The 21,559-nt window shown below is 34.6% G+C and overlaps 1 protein-coding gene across 2 annotated transcripts; it reads left to right on the top strand.

The window, feature by feature from the left end:
* Positions 1–414: 414 nt before the first annotated feature.
* Positions 415–6,644, top strand: LOC129893298 (protein Brevis radix-like 4). 2 transcript variants are annotated; one of them, XM_055968808.1, is made up of 7 exons: positions 415–508; positions 693–760; positions 946–1,076; positions 1,167–1,549; positions 5,460–5,595; positions 5,690–6,078; positions 6,155–6,644. In XM_055968808.1, the coding sequence occupies exons 3-7, from the start codon at positions 975–977 to the stop codon at positions 6,234–6,236; spliced, it is 1,092 nt and encodes a 363-aa protein (XP_055824783.1). In that variant the 5' UTR covers positions 415–508; positions 693–760; positions 946–974; the 3' UTR covers positions 6,237–6,644. The 2 variants fall into 2 exon arrangements, with proteins under 2 accessions (XP_055824783.1, XP_055824782.1); XM_055968807.1 differs by lacking the exon at positions 415–508 and having other exon boundaries at positions 517–760.
* Positions 6,645–21,559: the final 14,915 nt, after the last annotated feature.

Below are 21,559 nucleotides of genomic sequence, written 5' to 3'. Positions count from 1 at the left end.
CTTATCAAATTAATAAGAAGGAGAGATGGTAAGAGAGAGAGCTGAGAAAATTGAGTGTATATTTTTCATTGCAGAAAACGAGTGTCTTTTATAGGCAAAACTGAAGAAAAAAAAGCGTGTTACAGTGCAACTACATTGCAAAACGAGTGTCATGAACATCCACTTTATCTACTTTTTTCAACATAAACTGAATTAATTGATTTGAATTGATTCTAACATTTGAAAAATCAACTAGAATGATTCGGTCAATCTTTTAGAAAGGAAAAAAACTCCGACTCAAACCGAAGAATAAACACCCTTACTCCTAACATACGGGAATTAATTTTTATTTTAAACATAATACAAATTTAAACTAATTAAATTTTGAACATTTTTAAAAATAAATACGTTTTGGCATGTCTGGTAACACCGATCCCTAAGTTGTACAACCTTTCCAAACTCAAAAATGATAGGAGTGCCTAATTTTCTTTTAAAAAAGAAGAGAAAGTAAAAGCAAATAGAAGCAAAGGTATTTCCATTAAAGCACTAATAAATTCTTTCCAATTTCTTCGTCTTCAAGCTCCAAGTACCCATTGTTTCTCAACACTTAATTTCTGAACCCTCCATCTGGGACTCCAATTCTTCATAATTCCTTTTTTTTTATTATTATTTTTAGAATTGAATGAAATTATTTTTGTTGACTGTTGCTTCAGGGGTGTCTTAATTAATGTACTGCTACAGGAATCTGTTTGATGGCGCAATTTAAGGGAAGACATTAAAAGTGCGCATTTTCCTTATTACCCACTTCTTCATATTCAATATCTCTTCAGACTTCACCGTCCCTACTCTCCTCTTATTGCCTTTCTCTTCCCAATTTCTTCAATTATTTATTGATTAATTCCCCTGTTTTTGAACTTCAATTTGTCTTTGTTTTTGTCTCCATTTCCTGATCGATCGTGTAAGAAGAGAATTTGATATTGGTATTAGCTAGCAAGATGCTTACGTGCATAGCTCGTTCAAAGCAACCGACCGATGATTCGCTTGATCCGAATGCTGCTCCGCCCAATAAACAAGCCGTTAGAACACTCACTTCTCAGGTCCGTTATTCATACTCTTCATTCTTTTCTTTGTAGACCGGAAATTTTGATTTATTATTTTAGTTTTAAAATCAAGTGCTTATAAAATAGATTAAGGACATGGCATTGAAAGCATCTGGAGCATACAAGCAGTGTAGTCCGACGTGTGCGACTCAACCGTCGACTCTACGTAAGAACGGAAGCCAGAACGACTCAGACTCGTTGGATAAATTCCGTTGGTCTTACAAGAGAACAGGGAGTTCCAGTTCCAGCTCCACGGCTGGAAGGAAGGAGCTGGAGGCCAGGCTCAAGGGGATATCGAGCGGGGAAGTTACGCCAGTATCGGCGTCAGCGAGTGGACGCCGAGCTGAACCGGTCGTGTTCGTTGAAGAAAGCGAGCCGAAAGAGTGGGTGGCTCAGGTCGAACCGGGTGTTCTCATCACTTTCGTTTCCTTACCACGCGGCGGCAATGATCTCAAGCGGATTCGATTCAGGTACTCTTTTCAACATTACTATAATCAGAAAATTTGGCTTAATTATTGTTTATTGTTAATTTTGTTTTTTCTTATTCATGAGTGGCCAACCATTACTTGCTAATTAATTCCATTTAATTTTGTTGGACTATTGTTTATTTTCTCTTTCGTGGACCAACAACTTTATATAGCCGTCTATATCTTATAGGTTAGAACATCAACTGTTAGTGGAATTTATTCACACTAGGGGAGTATTTCGGAATTTTGACTTTCCTTTTTTCCCCCCCTTATTGGATGGTGAATAAAATATTTTGGAATTTCCTATAATGTTCTTGGTTGTCAATAGTTCTTAAAAAGTGCTCTTTAACCATTTAAAGTAAAATATTAGGATACTCTTCTTGACTATCATCGAAATGAGAATACTAGGCGTAGTTGCTAAAGAAAATTACTATTCCAAATAAAAGATCATTAACCAAATTTAAACTTTAATGGATTGTTTGGTTAATGGGATAAAAGTAACAATCTCGAGCTAGAATATAAAATTATTTTACTGTGTATTTTTTATGAATTTAATTTCGAAATTAGTTTTTTTATTATTTATATTAGAATAATGAAATTAGTTATTCCATATGAAAAGCGGGATAACTAAATCTAATTTGTTTATATCATCCCGCCAACCAAAACCACGATCCCTAGTAAGGGGTCCAATTGGACTTTCACCGAGGAATTAGAATTGTATTATCTTTGATACAATTTATTCATATTTAAAATGTAATTTAAAATGTGCTACTTAAAAGTTAAATTTTATGGCCGAGTATTAAGTGGGAGTTGATTATCAATGAGGGTTGTTATGGAGTGGTAAGTAGCCTTTCATTTTTAATCAGAGATCTCTGATTCGAGTTCTCTATGTACGGAGTCATCTTTATTAGGAAGCGTTTCATCCCGACTTTTCGACACGAATCCGATAAAAAAAAGTGGGACTTGATTGGTATAATCTTTATCTTGTAAGTACTATTGAAGTGGGAGTCGAATTTCACCTAATCACTTTCTTCTCCCCGATTGTCACCGAATAAATTACCGGGAAGTCTCGTTAAAAGGTTCAAAAAATGGAGTGATTGGTTTTGGAAATTTGATTCTGGGTTTGCTCTGAGATATTTGTTTGGTGTTTGGAAAATTTTATTTCGTTTTTTAAAAAAAATAGGAACAACTTTTTAACAAAGAAAAATCATTTTGTTTTTGTGGGTATTATATTTAGATGGTATACAAATGAAAGTATTTTACCTAACTATCTTTTGTCACAATATTTAATTCCGAAATTATGGAAAATGTATTTGAGTATAACTATGATTATATAACCAATTATGGGTGGTAATTGAAGGTTCTTTTCAAACCCAAATTATGTGGTTATTGTCAAAATTAGCAACAGTTTATGGTCAAGGTGACATGAAAGAGCAATTGATTTGTGTTTCAGAAAGTTTACCTGTGATTATTACCAAAAGAAAGCGTGCTAAAAGTATATTTTGACGCCCTACCCAAACTTCACCTTTATTAACCTCTGTTCATACGAAGAAATTAGTAGGTGCTGGTGGTAATTATGAAGGAAAAAAAAAAGAAAATAAGATTCGTTCCAAATTAAAGTCTAAAAAGGAAAAAGAAAATCGTTGAGAGTCTCTTTGGTGGGTCTGTTTTGATTGTGTTGGCAAAAACCTTTTACTAATGTTGTCGTCTTGTCGGAAGTTGCTACCTCCTTTCATTTTCAATCTTGATCATCATTAATTCTTCCATTTTGTCCTCTTGTAAGAAGTTGGGTGCCAGTTTTGTCTGTCAAAGAGTCGAGAACTATAATTTGCACTTCCTGTGCCACTACAAAATTGGAGTGGACTCTAAATGGAGGAACAGGACTCTTGAGCTATCACTTTCTTGTTCTGAATCGACATCACAATGTCAATAGTGACAGCCATTTAGGCGTGGAGAATCACTAGTAGAAGACTCTATGTTATGGCAGAGCCATTTTGCAATTGAATATTGTAGGCCTCACCTTACTGCAATCCGTGCTTCACAAGATTTGTGATAGAGTTTATTCTTCTCTTCTTTTTTTTTTCATAACCGTGTTGTCCGTCGTGGTAAAATCAATATTTTTACTAAGAGAATTTAAAATATGAAGAAGTAAACATATGTACTTGTCGAAAAAGGTTCAACATCTGATATGTATACCTAACAAATAATTTTAACCATACATATATAAATATTATAATTTTCTGTTGAAGGGGTTCGGTCCAATTTGGCTCCACCTTTGGATGTGTGAGTCAACTTACGCATACCTCAATTAATTTCACGGAAACTCTATCACCTCAACCAGATAACTCTGTCTATCAAAAATAAGATAAATGAAAAGCACCTAATATTTTTATCTGAAATTTGAACAGGAGACTAGAGTCTAACCTTCCTGATTATTAAATATATAGAAAATCATATATATAAAATACGATTGCGATAGAGTTGATCAATCATTGTTGAACAGTATTTCTTAATAATCTGTTCAATGGCCTGTAAGTCACTATCCATCCCCGTGAAATAAAATTAATCATTTTCTTGGTTGGTGAAGGATAGGATGTGCTCTAAGCAAAGTCAAAGGCTGTGCATTTTATATAACCATGCATTAAAGCCAGTTTTTGAGTTATTGGTCCCCTTGAATTATGAAGGGAATCCTCTTTGTCTAAAAGCTTGTGTGAGTGGTAGGCCATGAAAGAGGACACTTACTTCATAACATAATCTACTAATTAAATCACTTGCTATAATGTCTTTCCGTTTTGACCGCCAGACTATGGCTAATTAAGTTTTCTTTCTTTTGTTCCCACTTCCCTATTTCTACCTTCTTACTCTAACCGTACTTTTCACTTACGAATAATTACTACTTCATGCGTTCCAATTAAACATAATTGATTAATTGGGACCGAGGGAATAATCGTATTTTAAGAATGAAATTAAGATTTTAAAATTTGTGGTCTAAAATAAGCCATAGATATTTGTGTAATTATAGATCATCTCATTAAGGATCTGTTTGGAAAGACGTAATTGAATTTGGTGTAATTACTAGGATAGTAATTACAAGCCTGATAATTACATCACCTCATAATTACGATGACATGCTTGTTTGCTACAATGTAATTACAGTGTGATTACTAATGTATTGTTTGGTTACACAGGTGTAATTATAAGGTTATATTAAATTTTAAAAATAAAAGTAATTATCTAAAATTAAAAATTTATATTAGACAAATAAGGGCCTTTATAAATGATATTAAATTAAATATTTAAGTTATATATTATTTTTTGAAAACATATGTTAATTAATAAACATATGTTCTTAATTAATATTATAAAAAATAATTGCATTATATTTTTCAAATTAGTATATTTTAATTAAATTAATCATAAAAACTAAAAGTACACAAATTCTATAAACATCATGAAATGCAATGTTTGACAAAGAGATTAATATTATAAATATATTGTCATAAAATTATTTAGACATTTGATAAAAAGATAATCTATCAATTAATTACACTAATTACACCAAATTTAATAACCAGGGTGTCATTCTTTTTTAATTTAACTAAAAAGGGGCAAAAATATCGCATAAATTGAGACAGAAGGAGTAATAATCCAAGCATTCAGCATGTAATGGTTTCAGCTTAGCAGGTGCACAATGCCCATGTTGCAAATAAAAGCAACAAATGAACTGCTTTCATGTCTAAAAAAAAGGTCCTGTTACCTCATATATGTTTCACTTCACAACAACATGGTCATAAGGAGGAGCTTATGTATGTGCTATTAACGGAAAAATAGTTGCATCTTCCAAATTAAGGAGTTTGTGGATAGATGATAGATTCAGCCAAATTTCTGACTGATGGTTATTTTGTTATAATAGTCGAGAAATGTTTAATAAATACCAAGCTCAAAGGTGGTGGTCAGAGAATTGTGAGAAAGTAATGGAGCTTTATAATGTCCAAAGGTTGAATCGCCAAGCTTTTCCCCTGCCAACACCTCCAAGATCCGAAGACGAGGTACCTTCTTGCTTTATGGTGTGTATATATTTGTCTTTTTTTCATTTATCATAATTAAATATATATATATATATATATATATATTGTCTTATAGAGTTCAAAAATGGAATCGATTGAAGACAGTCCTGTGACACCCCCGCTGAGTAAAGAACGACTACCCCGTACTTTGTTCCGTCCAATGTATTCATCTTCAGATTCTCTTGAACTACACTCGACCCATTCTCGCTATAATTATGACTCTTGCGGTGTCTCCTCAACTCCAAAACTCTCAAGCATCAGTGGAACAAAGACAGAGATATCATCAATGGATGCCTCTATGAGGACAAGCACATCAAGAGATGCAGATCGCTCTGGAGAGCTATCCATCAGCAATGCCAGTGATATTCTTGAAACTGAATGGGTTGAGCAAGATGAGCCTGGGGTTTACATCACTATACGAGCCCTACCAGATGGCAGAAGAGAACTCAAACGTGTCAGATTCAGGTATTATTACTTTCCTCTCTTTACTTGTATCATCTTTCTGATTGAGGCTGATATAAGCTTATCCATGTCAACACAGCCGAGAAAAATTTGGAGAAGTGCATGCCAGGTTATGGTGGGAAGAGAATCGTGCTAGGATACACAAACAATATCTTGGATGAGACCGCTTATTGCAAATATTGCTACATTTCCTCTTGTTTGCCAATTAAGGAGGTGTTGCACTTCTTTTCCAATGCTCATAGTATTCATTATATATGTGGAGCCAGAGATTAGTATAAGAGATCACAATATACAAAGAAGAATCTAAGCTTTGTTACCTTAGTGAACAACCACCTAGGTTGTTCACATGCTTCTTTCTTTCTTTGTTTTTGTTTAATTAATTTCCTTCGTCTAAATTATGTTCAGTAAAAGGGTGGTGGGGGTGAAGAAACGAAAATCTTTCTTTGGGTATAAGATTTTAAGGGTTGAGAATTTTGATGTTGATATATTCCAAAAAGAAGGAAGAGATTTTGATGTTGGGTATGCAAAAATGTTAATAATCAAGGGGAAAGTCTCTTCTCTGTTTGCAAGCTGTCCTACCTCGACTTTGTTTCCCTCTTCTGTTTTAAGCTTAAATTTGTTGCATACTGATACATGGTCCATGAGAAATCTCTATTTGAAGATCCATGGAATAGAAAATTCCATAAAGAAATTCATTAATGGTGTTCCTGGAAAAAGTCGATCTTCTCGTTCCAGTTCAGAAATCTTTGGGGTTGCTTCAAGCCATAAAGTATATTGATCTAAAAAGAATGTGGGTAAAATAGAATTAGAAGGTCCGAAAAAAGACCACCATTTGACAAACCAGGTAGGAATTACGATGGCTTTGAAAATCTGAGGACAAATTTTTATGAACCAAGAATGTTTGTGGTCATCATTCTCATAATACAGAGTTTTGGTAAAAGCATCAACATAGTCCCAATAATTAAAATTGACACTAGTTTTGACAATATGATGAGTGTATTGAGAATGTTTTAGGGTACTTAATCCCCATTCTTTTGGCAAAATTAATTTTTTGATAATAATTTTAGAATATGTAAAATATGATTTATTGGGCCCTCCTGTATTATTGTGGGTAATTTCCACAGACCCTGTAGTAGTTAAAATCATTTCATAATGTAATCTTGTCTTGTAAGTTTGCATTGGAAATAATGCATTGCTTAAATAACGTTTCATCACGACCCATGGATTAGTCTTCCATTGGAAATCTTTTGGGTCAACATGTAAAATCAATTCTTTTTTAGGATTGGTGCAGAAAATCTCTTTATCATTCTTGCCAATAATTGAGGCAAAAGAATCTTCATTTGTAGGATCCTCAACTGAGGTGGGTTGAATGGTAACATTGTTACCCCCAGTAGTTTCAGCATTGCTGGCATTGATAAAATTTAAATAGTTTTGATAATCTTCAAAGGAGGGTCGAATACCGGCATTGCCGGCTGTTGAAGACGACGCTCCTGGAGTAGAAATTCCTCCAATTAATCTGCTAGAGCCTGGAATCTGGCCCAAAGACTGAAATCTATTCTGGTTTTGAGCTCCTCGGGCTCTTTCTCGATTTGAGGACCCGGACCAGTTAGGGTGCATCCTGTTTATAAAAATATTTAATTCAAATATTCTCTGGTAAGAAAATCAGACAAACTATTTTCAATACCTTTTTTATATTCAATGTCAAAATCAAAAGGGGCTAATAAAGCTTGCCACCTTGCAAACATTTGTTTTGAAACATTATGCTTACAGTCTTTGTTAAACATAAATTTAGCAGCCTGACAGTCTGTTTTAATAATAAATTTTTGATTATATATATCAGTCTGAAATTTCAATACACATTTAACAATAGCTAAAATCTCTTTTGCCACAGTAGCATAATTCCTTTGACTAGTATTCCATTTACCAGAATAAAATTGAATAATAAAATCTTTTTTATCAATAGGAGAATGCTGGGTTAAAATACCACCATAACCAATTTCTGAAGCATCTGTTTCAACTGTTTTTATCCAATTTGGATTGGCCAAAGTCAAGCAAGGCAATTCTTTAACCTTTAATTTAATATTCTTAACAGCAGTAGTATGCAAATCACTCCAAGCTTTAGGATCCTTTTTGAATCTATCATACAAAATAGCAGTATCTGTAGCCAAGTTTTTAACAAAAGGAGAAATATAATTTAAACTTCCTAAAAATCTTTGTAACTGGGTTTTATCAGTTAAAACATCAGAAAATTTAGATGCAAATTCAATACTTCTATTGATGGGACTAATCTTACCCTTTTCAATATTATGTCCTAAAAATCTAACATTTGTTTGGAAAATAAACATTTTTGGTTGAGAAATTACCAACCCATTTTGAATTACAATTTTTTGAAATAAATCTAAATGTCTAAAATGTGATTCAATATTTTTAGAAAATACCAGAATATCATCAATATAAACAATAATAAAATTAGTATAAGGAATAAAAATATTATTCATAATTTTTTGAAATTCGGAAGGAGCATTCTTTAATTCAAAAGGCATAACATTCCATTCAAACTGTCCCATAGGCACATTAAAAGCAGTCTTATATTTGTCAGATTCAGAAATCTGAATTTGTCAATAACCAGATTTTAAATCAAATATAGAAAAAATAATTGCATCATGTAATCTATCTAATAAATCTTTTTATTGGGAATGGGATATCTAATCCATTTTAAAACTTTGTTAAGAGGTTTGTAATTAATGACTAATCTGGGAACACCTCTTTCTTGTTCAGCATGTTTATTAACATAAAAAGCAGTACAAGACCATGCAGAACTTGAATCTCTAATCAAATTCTTTTTTAACAAATTATCAATTTCAATTTTACAAAGCTCTAAATAATCAGAATTCATTTGACAAGGTCTAGCTTTTGTCGGAATATTTAATTCATCAAAAGAATTTTCATAAGGTAAAGTAACAACATGTTTTTTCCTATTCCAAAAGGTACTAGGATGATCACCACATATATTTAAAATAAACTGATTTTTTAGCAAATCTATCTTGTCCTGTAATTTAGGATTTTTCAAAATAACATCTATTTCCATTAAAGAAATTTCTTGTTTAATAAAATCTATTTGTTGATTTTTTAAGACTAATTTATCAACAATCTGATTAATAGTCTTTGTGAATGGTTTAATAATAAAATTCAACTGAAAATCCTTATTTTTATAAGTACCAATTAATTTATTATTGTCCCAATATTTCAAAGAAAAAATAGCATTCATAAAAGGCACTCCTAAAATAATTAGACAGGAAATATCCTCGACAATCATAAAACTTTGTGGTAAACAAACACCATTATTACATAGAAATGCTTCAGGTAATTTATAACGTAATTTCATTTTACTACCATTAGCAGATCTTAAACAATGAGTTTTTTTATGAAAATATTTAGAAGGAATAATCCCTTCCTGTACACAATTAACATCAGCACCACTATCAAATAGAGCAATAAATTCTTTTCTGAAATTATAATCTATTTGTAAAGTAATATTAATGTAAAATTTTTGCGAAGTAATAATGCTAAGTTTTTGTAAAAATTCACTGTTACTATCAAATCTAATATTTTTTAAGAAACTATCATCCAAATCTAAATCAGGTGCTGACAAAATATCTTTACCATTTTCATTAGGTTTATTAGCTTGTAAAAGTAAATCAAAAGTTCTATTATCTTCTAAACTAGAAATCCTTTTGTCATAATTTTTGTTTTGGTTTTTCAAATGAATAATTTCTTCTTTTAAAATATTAATTTCTTGCGGTAAATCAAAAGTAGTAATTTCTTTTTTAATAAGATATTTTTGGTTTAAAATTTGTTTTAAATCAGACATTCAATAATAGGCAGGTTGTCTAATAATATCAGTAGATTTTTCATCTACTTTATTACTGGTAGAACCTTCCTCAAAAACAGTATCAAAAATCTTATTTCTTAAATTTTTATCTTTAACAATTTTCAAAATATCAAAAATCTTATCATCATCAATTACAGAAACATTCAAATCTTGGAAATTAGAAAGCAAATTATAGAGATTATCATCTTTCTCACAAGTTAAACCCTTTTGACAGGGTTCACATTTATCATCAGAAAAAGATCTATCACAATCTGTATATAACTTTTCATTTTCTAAAACACGTACATGATTATCAATAGAACCTGATGAACTAGAATAATGGCTAACAGAATCAGATGAAGAATAATCATGTTCTGAATTTAGAAAAATTTTACACAAAGAATCTTTCAACTTGTCATCCAGATCTAATTGTTTAATCTTTTCCTCAGTTTTGCACTCATTAGCATAATGACCAAATCTGCCACATTTATGATATTTAACATTCTTTTTATAATCTTTCTTACCAACTTTCCTTTTATACATTTTCCTGATTTTTTTTGAAAATTCTTTCAAATCATTTTTTGATAAATCACGACGCTTAATCTTGCGAGGTTTTTTATAAAACTTTTCCTTAGAAGGATAAACTTTCTTTTTTCTTGTAGAAATAGGCATATCAATAGCAAATTGATCACAGAATTCACCCAATTGTTGTTTCTCATTTAATCTATTTTTTATATGATAATTCATTTTGATATCATTGCAAACATTCAAACCTTCTTGAGTACAGACACTGATAATTTTTCCATAAGTAAGTTTTTCATAAAAAATCTTTGTTTCAGTACCACGAAGAGTTTTTCTAACTCGTTCAGCAAAAATAGAAGGCAATCCATCAATAAATTTAGATTTCCAATGTTCATGGCTACAATCATGCAATTCCATAACTCTACTCAAGAAAACATCTTTATACCATCTAAAATCAGACAATTGCCTACAACGTAAATTCTGTAAAGTAGTTCTAATGGTTTCTACTTCATCAGTCCAACGGCCACAAAAATGTTCAACCATAGTTGTAACTAAAGTATAAACAACATTAGCCCTTACTTGGGTTTCTTCAGGAGTACTAACGTCAGTGGTGGCATGTCACGACCCAAGCCTAGGGCCTAGACGTGACATGGCGAATGAGGAACCCGAAAGTACCTCAATCAAGCCTCTTAGCATTCTTTTAGCCCTTCATAGGTAATGATGATAAATAAAAAAGCGGAAATCATAATAGTAGATCTTCAACTTACATATGTCCAACAATACCTCTAACTATTAGATTTAACGGGGCTAAGACAAGTTTTTAGCTCACCCTCAATCATAATAGAAGAAATGCCATAGTAAAATATCTTAACATATCATAAACTAGAAAGATAAAAGAGTATTGTTTCCGGAACATGGGAACTCACCAAAAGTAGTCTTCAATGGAATATCAACTAGCCATGTAGAGGAGAACGAGGAGGAGCACCGATCCCTACATGGTGATATCATGTAGGCAAAAGAGTATGCATTAGTACTTTGAATGTACTAAGTATGTAAGGATGCATGAACATTGAGGAAACATTAAAACATTTATGTAATATGGAACATAATTTAATGTATGCATAATAACTCATATAGATATTCTTTAAAACATTCATTTTGTGGGAAATTAATCATAACCGACATTTAAGACCATGCGAGCTATTACATAGAATCCAACATAACCCCCTACGTTGGCCGGGGAGACTACTTGCCAGGTAGAACTCCGTCAACTTCATTCATTTCTTTAACTTTAACTTTAAGGGCTTTCATGGATACATTAGCCTAAGCCTACAAGGGCTCCTATGTTGGCACATAGTTAATGAGACAAGGGGTTGCTACTAGGATTCCCTTATCGAATCCCACCTTAATGACCCATTCGGTGCTAAGTCAATCCCACGGAATAGTTTAATACTTCAAAATAGTCATAACATATAGCTTGAGAATTCAAAACATCATATTCAGTAGAATAGCTCATTAAAACATTTGATAATTCAAATATGCAAGAATTTTCCTTATTGCATAAAGAATCCATCATTCATATCATTTCATCATTCTTTTATTTCATAAGACTCCCTTTTGATCATAGATATTGCTTTTATAAACATTCATTTGGAGTCAAAGCTTTCAAGTCAAACTTTATTAAAAACATAGTAAAACTAGGTGGGTTCAAATCACTTCAACTTGCAAATATGTATGTAAATAAATATTCATAAATACTTTGAAATCCATTAATTAAAAATCATGCTTTAAACAACCCACCATGAATTTCAAGAACCTTTAGATAAATAGAGGAATTACTTGCAAACCATCAATTCATACATATGAAATTATGTTGCATCAAAATAGATCAATAATTATTAGTTTAACCATGATTCATACTATTAAGTAAAAATAAGAATTACCATAAGAAAATATTACTTGAAATCAAAAGACTTAATTGAAAGAGTTTTTGGACTACATGGGTGGAAGAACCCATGGATAAATACACACATAACTTAGAGTAGAGCTTAAAGAAAATAAATATAACTTATCATATAATCAAAATAATTTAGACATGAGAGTGGAAGGAATACTCTCATTAAAGCCTTACATACCTGGAAACCGAAGCTTTAGTTGGTACCGAAAGACTTAATGAACACTCTTGAGTCCTAGCTTCTCTCCTTGCCGGAACGTTTTGTGTACTACCCGGAGTATATGAATCACCGGAATAGTATTTCTTCACTACTAAGAACTAAAACTATATTTGATAATGTGTAAAGAAGTGTATAGAGAGAAGATTTGCTTGAGAAAGCTTGATGAATAAAATGAGGAAATAAGGTGGGTACTTATAGGTGGGAAAGAGGGACCTAACAATAAATAAAATAATTATAAAAAAAAATCTGAAAATTTAATGGAATATATTGATGTCATGGATGATGTTAAATGGAGGACAATTTATGTCATGAGTGATGTCAAATGTATCTAGATCTTTCTATGGTAGGTGAAATGAGTTATTTTTGACAGAATACTCTTTTTGGGAGTTGCGTTTGAATAAGATAAATTCCTTATTAGGATTTGGTGTGTTCATAAGAATTGTAGATATGGAAGTCTAGTTTCATATCGTTCAAGAATCAACCAATTTGGATAAACCTACAGTGAGATATGATCTTTCTTCTATAAACACTCATTTCCATCACAGCATCCTACCTTACAAAAATTAATTTATTTGACCTACTTAACCTCCGAATATTAAAATATGGTCTTCATAAAAGTTGTAGATAATGAACTTTTGGTTACTCAAAAATTTGAATCACTCAATTTGGATATTCCTATGAAAAGTTATGCCCAAACTACAGAGGCTGTATGAAAATTGAAATATCGTATACAACGTTTTTAGGGGATGTTACATGGCATAAGCTAATTGGCCGGCTACAGTATGTATCGTAGTTGTATTAATAATCGTAGTTCTATGTTCTTGGTTTAAAAAATTATCCCACCAGCCTTTTAATTGACCAGTAAAACCAACAATAATAATGTTAGCAATATCTTTATTAGTGTTTCTATTAACCTTGCAAATAGTGCTATACATTAACATTCTATGCACTGTAGTAAAAATCTGTTTATCATTAAAACCATCAATATTCCATTCATAAATTTCACGACTGTTATAACTATTATTAAAAACATGTTCCCTCTCTTCATTTAAAACATCAACAGGAGTGAGCCTATTATAATAATACATACGTTGAATAGGTTTATCAGCCCAATTAGTATTAATTCTACTGACAGAAAAATCATGTCTTGCTTGTCTGTTAACAAAATCTTCTTCTTTTGCAGATAAAATAGGTTGTGGTTGTAAATCCAAATTAGTGACCCGAGAAGATAAATCAATACTTTTCAATTTTTCACGTAACAATTTTTCAATCTCATCAGAAGATTCAGTCTTAAAATTCTGTATATCCAGAGGTGGTTGTAAAGTATTTTTTACAATTTTTTGATCGATCTTTTCTTTATTCTTTTTTGTAAAGGAATCAATTTTCTCATGTAAAATCTTAGTCTGTTTTAAATAATTCTCTAAATTTTTATGTAAAGACATAATATGTTTCCCTAAAACACTCAAATAATAATTAGCATAATTTTGTTGTTTTAAAATTAAATTAACATGCTCACAATTTAAAATAGCATTTTGATTTTCAAATAATTTAGAAAATGCAATAAAATTAATAGTTTTACCATCTTGGCAAATGTCAAAAGATTGCATAGGTGGTAGAGAAGAAATCACTATATCTCCAGAAGCAGATAAATGATATTCATGCTCAATCATAGATAAGTATAGTCCTACATGTTTAATCATAAACCAAGGCCCAAAAGATAACATAATATTTTCTTTAGCCAAATCAGCATAAAAATTATCTTGAAAATTTTTCTTTTCTTCTGGGGAAAATAATGAAAAAAACCATGTTCTAAAAGATACCCATTTTTGACAGAAAAACTCAGCAGAGATCTGTTTTCTTGCCGGCGAACCCGGACTAAAATCAATGGGCTTACTATCCATCTAAACCATTTGGAAAATTCATTTCAGAATCTGTAGGATCACTAAAATTATCCTTTCCCCTAGCAATATTATTATTGTCTAAAACAATATGATCAAAAGTCTGGGGTGCATTTTCTCTAATCTGAGAAGTAGATGCCCTAGAGGGTATATCTACTAAATAACTAGTAGGTGAAATATATGAAGAAACAGATCTAGTCAATCTAGAAGAAGAATTAGTAATTCTAGGAATATCATAATTTTTAAAACGAAGTTTAACTGTACCATCAGAAGTTTGAGAAATTTCAGAAATTTCTTCACAAGTAATATTCTGAGGGACAGCAGCCTCCTCAATAATTCATTCGTCAGGAAAATTAATTTCTTCCCATTTAATTAATCTACGTGTGATAATCTTTGATTTAGAAAAATTGTTTTCAAATAAAACAGTTGTAATGACCTTGAGGGTGATTTTCAAAAATTTGTACAAAAACGTGTGAACAGTAACACGCGTGAACAGTAACACGCGTGAACAGTAACTTTTTGGACAGAAAATGCCCCTTTCTTCCCATTTCAATAGTTTTCATCATTTGTTTGAGTTCTTGAACTCCTTGAGGTGATTTGAGAAGAGATTTTCGAGGCAAAGTGTTGGGTAAGTGATTTTTGACCTAAAACCTTCCTTTTTCATTAAGTTTTTGATGATTTTAACTCTTAAATTTTAGTTTCAAACCCCAAAAATCCTTGTTTCTTCCCTAATCCGAATTTAAGGAAAATTGTGATTTTCAACTCATTTTGAGCTCTATTTTTATGGGTTTTTCAACCATGAGTTCCTTATTACCAATAGAATGGGATTGTTCAATAAATTTCCAGATTTGACCCTTTTCGAAAATAGTTAATTTTTGGACTATTTTACCCCCAGTTCCGAAACCTATCAATATGGGTGTCATTGGACTCCTTGTGACGTGTATGTTTCATTGTTGATAGTGGGTTGTCATTCCGGGCGCTGAATTCGAGAGTTGCTTGTCCGGTGGAGGTATTCGAGTGCGGTTTCGGCAATTGAGGTAGGTTTGGCTATCTTTCTTTGAGATTGAGATGGGGTAATTAGTCATTCATATGTTATAGACTTTGGGATGGGGTTGTAGTATGAGTGGAGAATGTTATATATATTGTGATGTCTGTGTGGAGGCTTATTTATTAATGTGTTGCCGTGACGGGGTTTATTTGTATTACATAGCCCGTGTGGGGGCCTTATTTGTTATCTTATTTGCTTTGAGAGCATGTGAATTATGATTTGCCTAAGAGAGAGGCTTGAGTATATTATTTAACTTGTGATGCCGCCTGAGAGATTGAGTTGGGGTTTTGAGCATACTTGAGTATTGAAATATTGTTGAGAAAGGGGTGAATATTTAAATGAAAGTGTGTTCTTCCCGTTACTATTTATTGAGGGTGAATATCATGTGTAGGTTAAGTTTTGAGAACTTTGAACCTTATACCACATGTGAGTTGATTATTACTTCCATGCATATGTGTTTTGATGCATTCATCCTCATTCATCATATCATGAAACATGGGAAGTTGAGAAATATGGAAATTCTTTTTGAGAAAGAAAATGAAACACCTTTAAACCTTTGTATCTTGAGTCCCTGACCGAGGCAGTTTTCCGGCAGGGTAGTGGATGCATTGTGATCCCAACCTTTGTATCTTGAGTCCCTGACCGAGGCAGTTTTCCGGCAGGGTAGTGGATGCATTGTGATCCTAACCTTTGTATCTTGAGTCCCTGACCGAGGCAGTTTTCCGGCAGGGTAGTGGATGCATTGTGATCCCTTGACCACGAGGAGGTGGCAAGGATAATGAGATATTGTGATTGAGTTATATGGTCTGCAAGACCCCCATGTGCCTTGCTTGGTAGCACAGCTCAGCAGGTGTATACGACAGTCTGTGCGACAGTCTTGATTCCACCGTACCACCACATCATTGCATCATCATATTGCATTGCATTGCATTGATATTTGTGCTGCTTGAATTATCTGGTTAATTATGATTATGAGCTATTATTATGGGTTTACTTTACTCGCGTCAATATATATATAAATTGGCGGCACCGATGCCGGAGTGGGACTTTTCTGTATGCAGGTGGATGCGTTCCTTAGTTTATTTCATAGGTTTGATTAATTCCTTATACTCAGTCAACTAAAACCTACTGAGTACATGTGAATTGTACTCACCCCTACTTCTGTGTCCCTTTTTGATGCAGATACTAGTCGGGGTACCCACGTGGCAGTTAATATTCTAGCGGATTGTGTATTCTCAGATTAGTGGTGAGGTCCCAAAATTCGGATCGTCACTAGTCTATCTTTATTTTTCAGTCTTTTGTATCATTCAGAGACTAATGTTGTATCTTCAGATTCGAACCTTGTATTAGATGCTCTTTATACTTATGACACCTGGTTTTGGGATAATTTCTTCATTGTTTTTTTTTCTTCTTTTTATTTAAATCGTGGCATCACTTTCCCCTTTGGGAGTCTTGTATGAGTTTTATTTTTAGGGTTACACATCAGATTGGGTTTTGAGATGTGTGCCATCATGACCTCAGTTTTTGGGTAGTGACAATTGGTATCAGAGCACTAGGTTCACCGGTCTTATAAGTTAAAGAGCAGGGTGTCTAGTAGAGTCTTGCAGATCGGTACGTAGACATTCGTACTTATCTTCGAGAGGCTACAAGATACTTAATAGAAGAAACTCTTTCCTTTGATTCCTTTCGTGTGAATTATTCATATTAAGTGTTGTATACCTCTAATCTATTCCTTCTGCATTAAAAGTAACTATCGGGTTCGAAATAGCGGCTCTTGCTTAAGGATGATTTAGTGATGCCCATTCGAGCCTGATTATGAGTATGAAGATGTGGAGCAACAAAAAAAAAGTATGGAAAATGGTCGGTTAGACTTTGACGGTTAGATTTCAAATTTTAGATATCTAATTAGCCCACTTTGGATTCCTTTGAGATCTGTGGTTCCACCTATGTCTTCTAGCATTGCTATGTTTACTTAGGAGCAAAAGAGATTTGGAGAGATTCGTCAGGGTATTGTCTCCCAAGTTTGAGGTTATCACTGTTGAGAAGGCTTATATCGTTTTGACCAAGTGTCAGGACAGGTTGTTCAAAATCGGGTATCTTGAAGGCACAGTGAATGTCTTATTTCTCTTTATAATTGCGGGAATGGCTAAGAAGTGATAGAGGTCTGTTCTTGCTCATAAACCTATCGGTCCTCCTATGATGAGTTGGGAGTAGTTTACTTGGGTTATTTTGTTATAGTGAGTTTGAATAAGGGGAAAATATGTGATTCTTCTTCTATTCAGCTAGGATCACAAGTTGTCTGCAATACACCAGTTTTAGTTATTTGAGGTGCTTCATGGAGTACTCGAGGTGGTGGTTGTAGTGGTTCACAGGCTAAGGGTGACCATTAATTATGCTATGCTATACCAGGTAAATTTGAGGCAGAGGCCTCTGATGTGGTTATTACATGTATTGTTCTGGTTTGCCATCATTTTACGTTAGTATTATTTGAACTAGGGTCTACTTACTATTATGTGTTGACTTATTTTGATGTGGGTATTGATTATATGAGTGATCTTCTTGCTGTGCCCATTACTAATTTTACCCCGATAGGTGAACTTTTAGTGGTGGATAGAGTATATAGGGAGTGTGCAGTGATATGTTTGGGTAGAGAGACCCGAGTTGACTTGATCTTATTAGACATGCTTGATTTTGATGTGATACTGGGTATGGACTGGTTATCTCCTTATCATGCTATATTAGATTGTTATGCAAAGACCGTGACCTTAGCTTATCCCGGTTTACCTAGCGTGGTATGGAAATGTAATCCGAGTTCATATCCTAAGGGGGTGATATCTTATATTCGTGCTCGTCGCTTGATGGATAAGGGTTGTTTGTCTTATTTGGCTCATGTACGTGATCTCACCACGGAGTCATCTCATATAGAGACTACGAGGGTGGTGAGAGAGTTTATGGATGTATTTCCTACAGACTTGCCGGGAGTTCCTACTGACCGTGATATCGATTTTGTGATTGATTTGGAGCATGACACTAAACCCATCTCTATTTCTCCTTATCGGATGGCTCCGGCAGAATTGAAAGAGTTGAAAGAACAATTGGAAGATTTATTGAAGAAAGGGTTTATTAGACCTAGTGTATCACCGTGGGGTGCACCAGTTTTATTTGTGAAGAAGAAAGATGGTACTATGAGGATGTGTATTGACTATCGACAGTTGAACAAAGTCACTATCAAGAACAAGTATCCTCCCCCTCGCATTGATGATTTATTTGACCAGCTTCAAGGTGCATCGGTGTTCTCAAAGATTGATTTGAGGTCGGGTTACCATCAGTTGAGAGTTCGGGAATCTGACATCCCGAAGACTGCATTCAGGACTCGTTATGGGCATTATGAGTTTGTGTTTATGTCCTTCGGGTTGACTAATGCCCCGGCTGCTTTTATGGAGTTGATGAACCGAGTATTTCGACCTTATTTGAACTCGTTTGTGATTGTGTTTATTGATGACATCTTGGTTTATTCCAAGAATGAGGCGGATCATGTTAGGCACCTGAGGACAGTCCTTTAGAGATTGAGAGAGGAGAAGTTGTATGCAAAATTCTCCAAATGTGAGTTTTGTCTTGAGTCTATGACATTCTTGGGTCATATAGTGACCAAGGATGGTATTATGGTTGATCCAGCCAAAGTTGCAGCGGTTCGTGATTGGGTTAGGCCTACTTCGGTTACCGAGATTCGGAGTTTTATTGGGTTGGCAGGCTACTATCGTCGGTTTGTTCAAGGATTCTCTTCTATTGCAGCTCCATTGACTAGGCTAACTCAAAAGACCGTGGCATTTCAGTGGACTGATGAGTGTGAGGCGAGCTTTCAAAAGCTCAAGGAATTATTGTCTTCAGCACCTATTCTAGCCTTACCCGAGGAGGGCGTGGTATTTATTGTGTTTTGTGATGCTTCGGGAGTCGGCTTGGGTGGTGTATTGATGCAAAAAGGTAGAGTTATAGCTTATGCTTCTCGACAGTTGAAGGTACATGAGAAGAACTATCCTACCCACGACTTAGAATTAGCAGCGGTGGTGTTTGTTCTGAAGTTGTGGAGGCATTATCTCTATGGAGTGCATTGCGAGGTCTATACTGACCATCATAGCCTTAAGTATATCTTTTCTCAACCGAATCTGAACATGCGGCAGCGTAGGTGGTTAGAGTTATTGAAAGACTATGACATTACTATACTTTATCATCCGGGCAAAGCTAATGTGGTAGCGGATGCCCTGAGTCGCAAAGCATCTAGCATGGGTAGTTTGGCCTTTCTTAAGGCTGTGGAGAGGCCTTTGGCATTGGAGGTTCAGTCATTGGCTAGACAGTTGGTCCGACTTGATATTTCTACACATCATGGTATTTTGGCCTTTGTGGAGGCTAGGTCTACTTTGATGGACCAGATTCGTACACACCAGTTTGAAGATGAAAAGTTGAGGGTCATTCGAGACAAAGTGTTAAGTGGTGAAGCAAAATCAGCCTCTCTTGATTCGGAAGGAGTTTTGAGGATTAATGGTCGCATTTGTGTGCCCAAGGTTAGTGAATGGGTACGTATGATATTGGAGGAGGCTCATTGTTCCAAATATTCGATTCACCCGGGAGTGGCAAAGATGTTTCATGACTTGAAACAACACTATTGGTGGTGTGGCATGAAGAGAGACATTATTGATTTTGTGGCTAAGTGTTTAAATTGCCAACAAGTGAAGTATGAGCATCAGAAACCGGGTGGTCCTATGCAAAGGATGCCCATTCCTGAGTGGAAATGAGAGCGTATCACTATGGACTTCGTGTCTGGATTACCCATGGCATTGGGTAAGTATGACTCTGTCTGGGTGATTGTGGATCGATTGACCAAATCAGCCCATTTCCTTCCGGTGAAGACTAGCTACAATGCGGATCAGTTAGCTAGGATCTATCTTCGTGAGATTGTTAGGCTGCATGGGGTGCCTATCTCTATTGTATCGGATCGGGGTTCAGTGTTCACCTCTCACTTTTGGAAGGCATTACAGCGTGGTTTGGGTATGCGGCTAGAGATGAGTTCAGCATTTCATCCCCAAACCGATGGTCAGTCCGAGCGGACTATTCAGGTGTTGGAGGATATGCTTAGGGCCTGTGTGATTGATTTTGGTGCCCGATGGGACCAACACTTGCCCTTAGCAGAGTTTGCCTATAATAACAGTTATCACTCCAGCATTCAAATGGCACCATTTGAGGCATTGTATGGTCGTAGGTGTCGATCACCCATTGGATGGTTTGATTCTGTTGCGGTTGATGCATTGGATACTAACTTACTTAGGGATGCTGTGGAGCAGGTACGTTTGATTCAGGGTCGACTATTGACAGCTCAGAGTCGTCAGAAGAGTTATGCTGATAGGAGGGTTCGTCCCTTAGAGTTCATGGTGGGTGATTGCATGTGGCTTAAAATATCGCCCATGAAGGGTGTGATGAGGTTCAGAAAGAAGGGCAAGCTTAGCCCAAGGTTTGTTGGCCCGTTTGAAATCCTGAGGAGAGTAGGTGGAATGGCGTATAAGTTGGCCTTACCCCCTAAATTGTCAGCTGTCCATCCGGTGTTTCATGTTTCCATGCTTCGCAAGTACATACCGGATGAGTCTCATGTGATTTCTTATAATGCGGTAGAGTTGAGTCCGGATTTGACTCATGAGGAGGAGCCGACAGTTATTCTAGATAGGCGGCTTCGTAGACTCAGGACCAAGGAGGTCGCTTCGGTCAAGGTGCAGTGGCAGCATCAGCCTGCTGAGGAGGTGACTTGGGAGTTAGAGTCTGATATGCAGGCTCGGTACCCTCAGCTTTTTGAGACCCCAGGTACTTTATTTTATCTTATGTTCGAGGACGAACATCCTTTTTAGTGGTGGATATTGTAATGACCTTGAGGGTGATTTTCAAAAATTTGTACAAAAACGTGTGAACAGTAACACGCGTGAACAGT

This window comes from Solanum dulcamara, chromosome 6 (assembly GCF_947179165.1).
Source record: "Solanum dulcamara chromosome 6, daSolDulc1.2, whole genome shotgun sequence".
NCBI lineage: Eukaryota > Viridiplantae > Streptophyta > Magnoliopsida > Solanales > Solanaceae > Solanum > Solanum dulcamara.
This window is presented reverse-complemented; position numbering and strand designations above follow the sequence as displayed.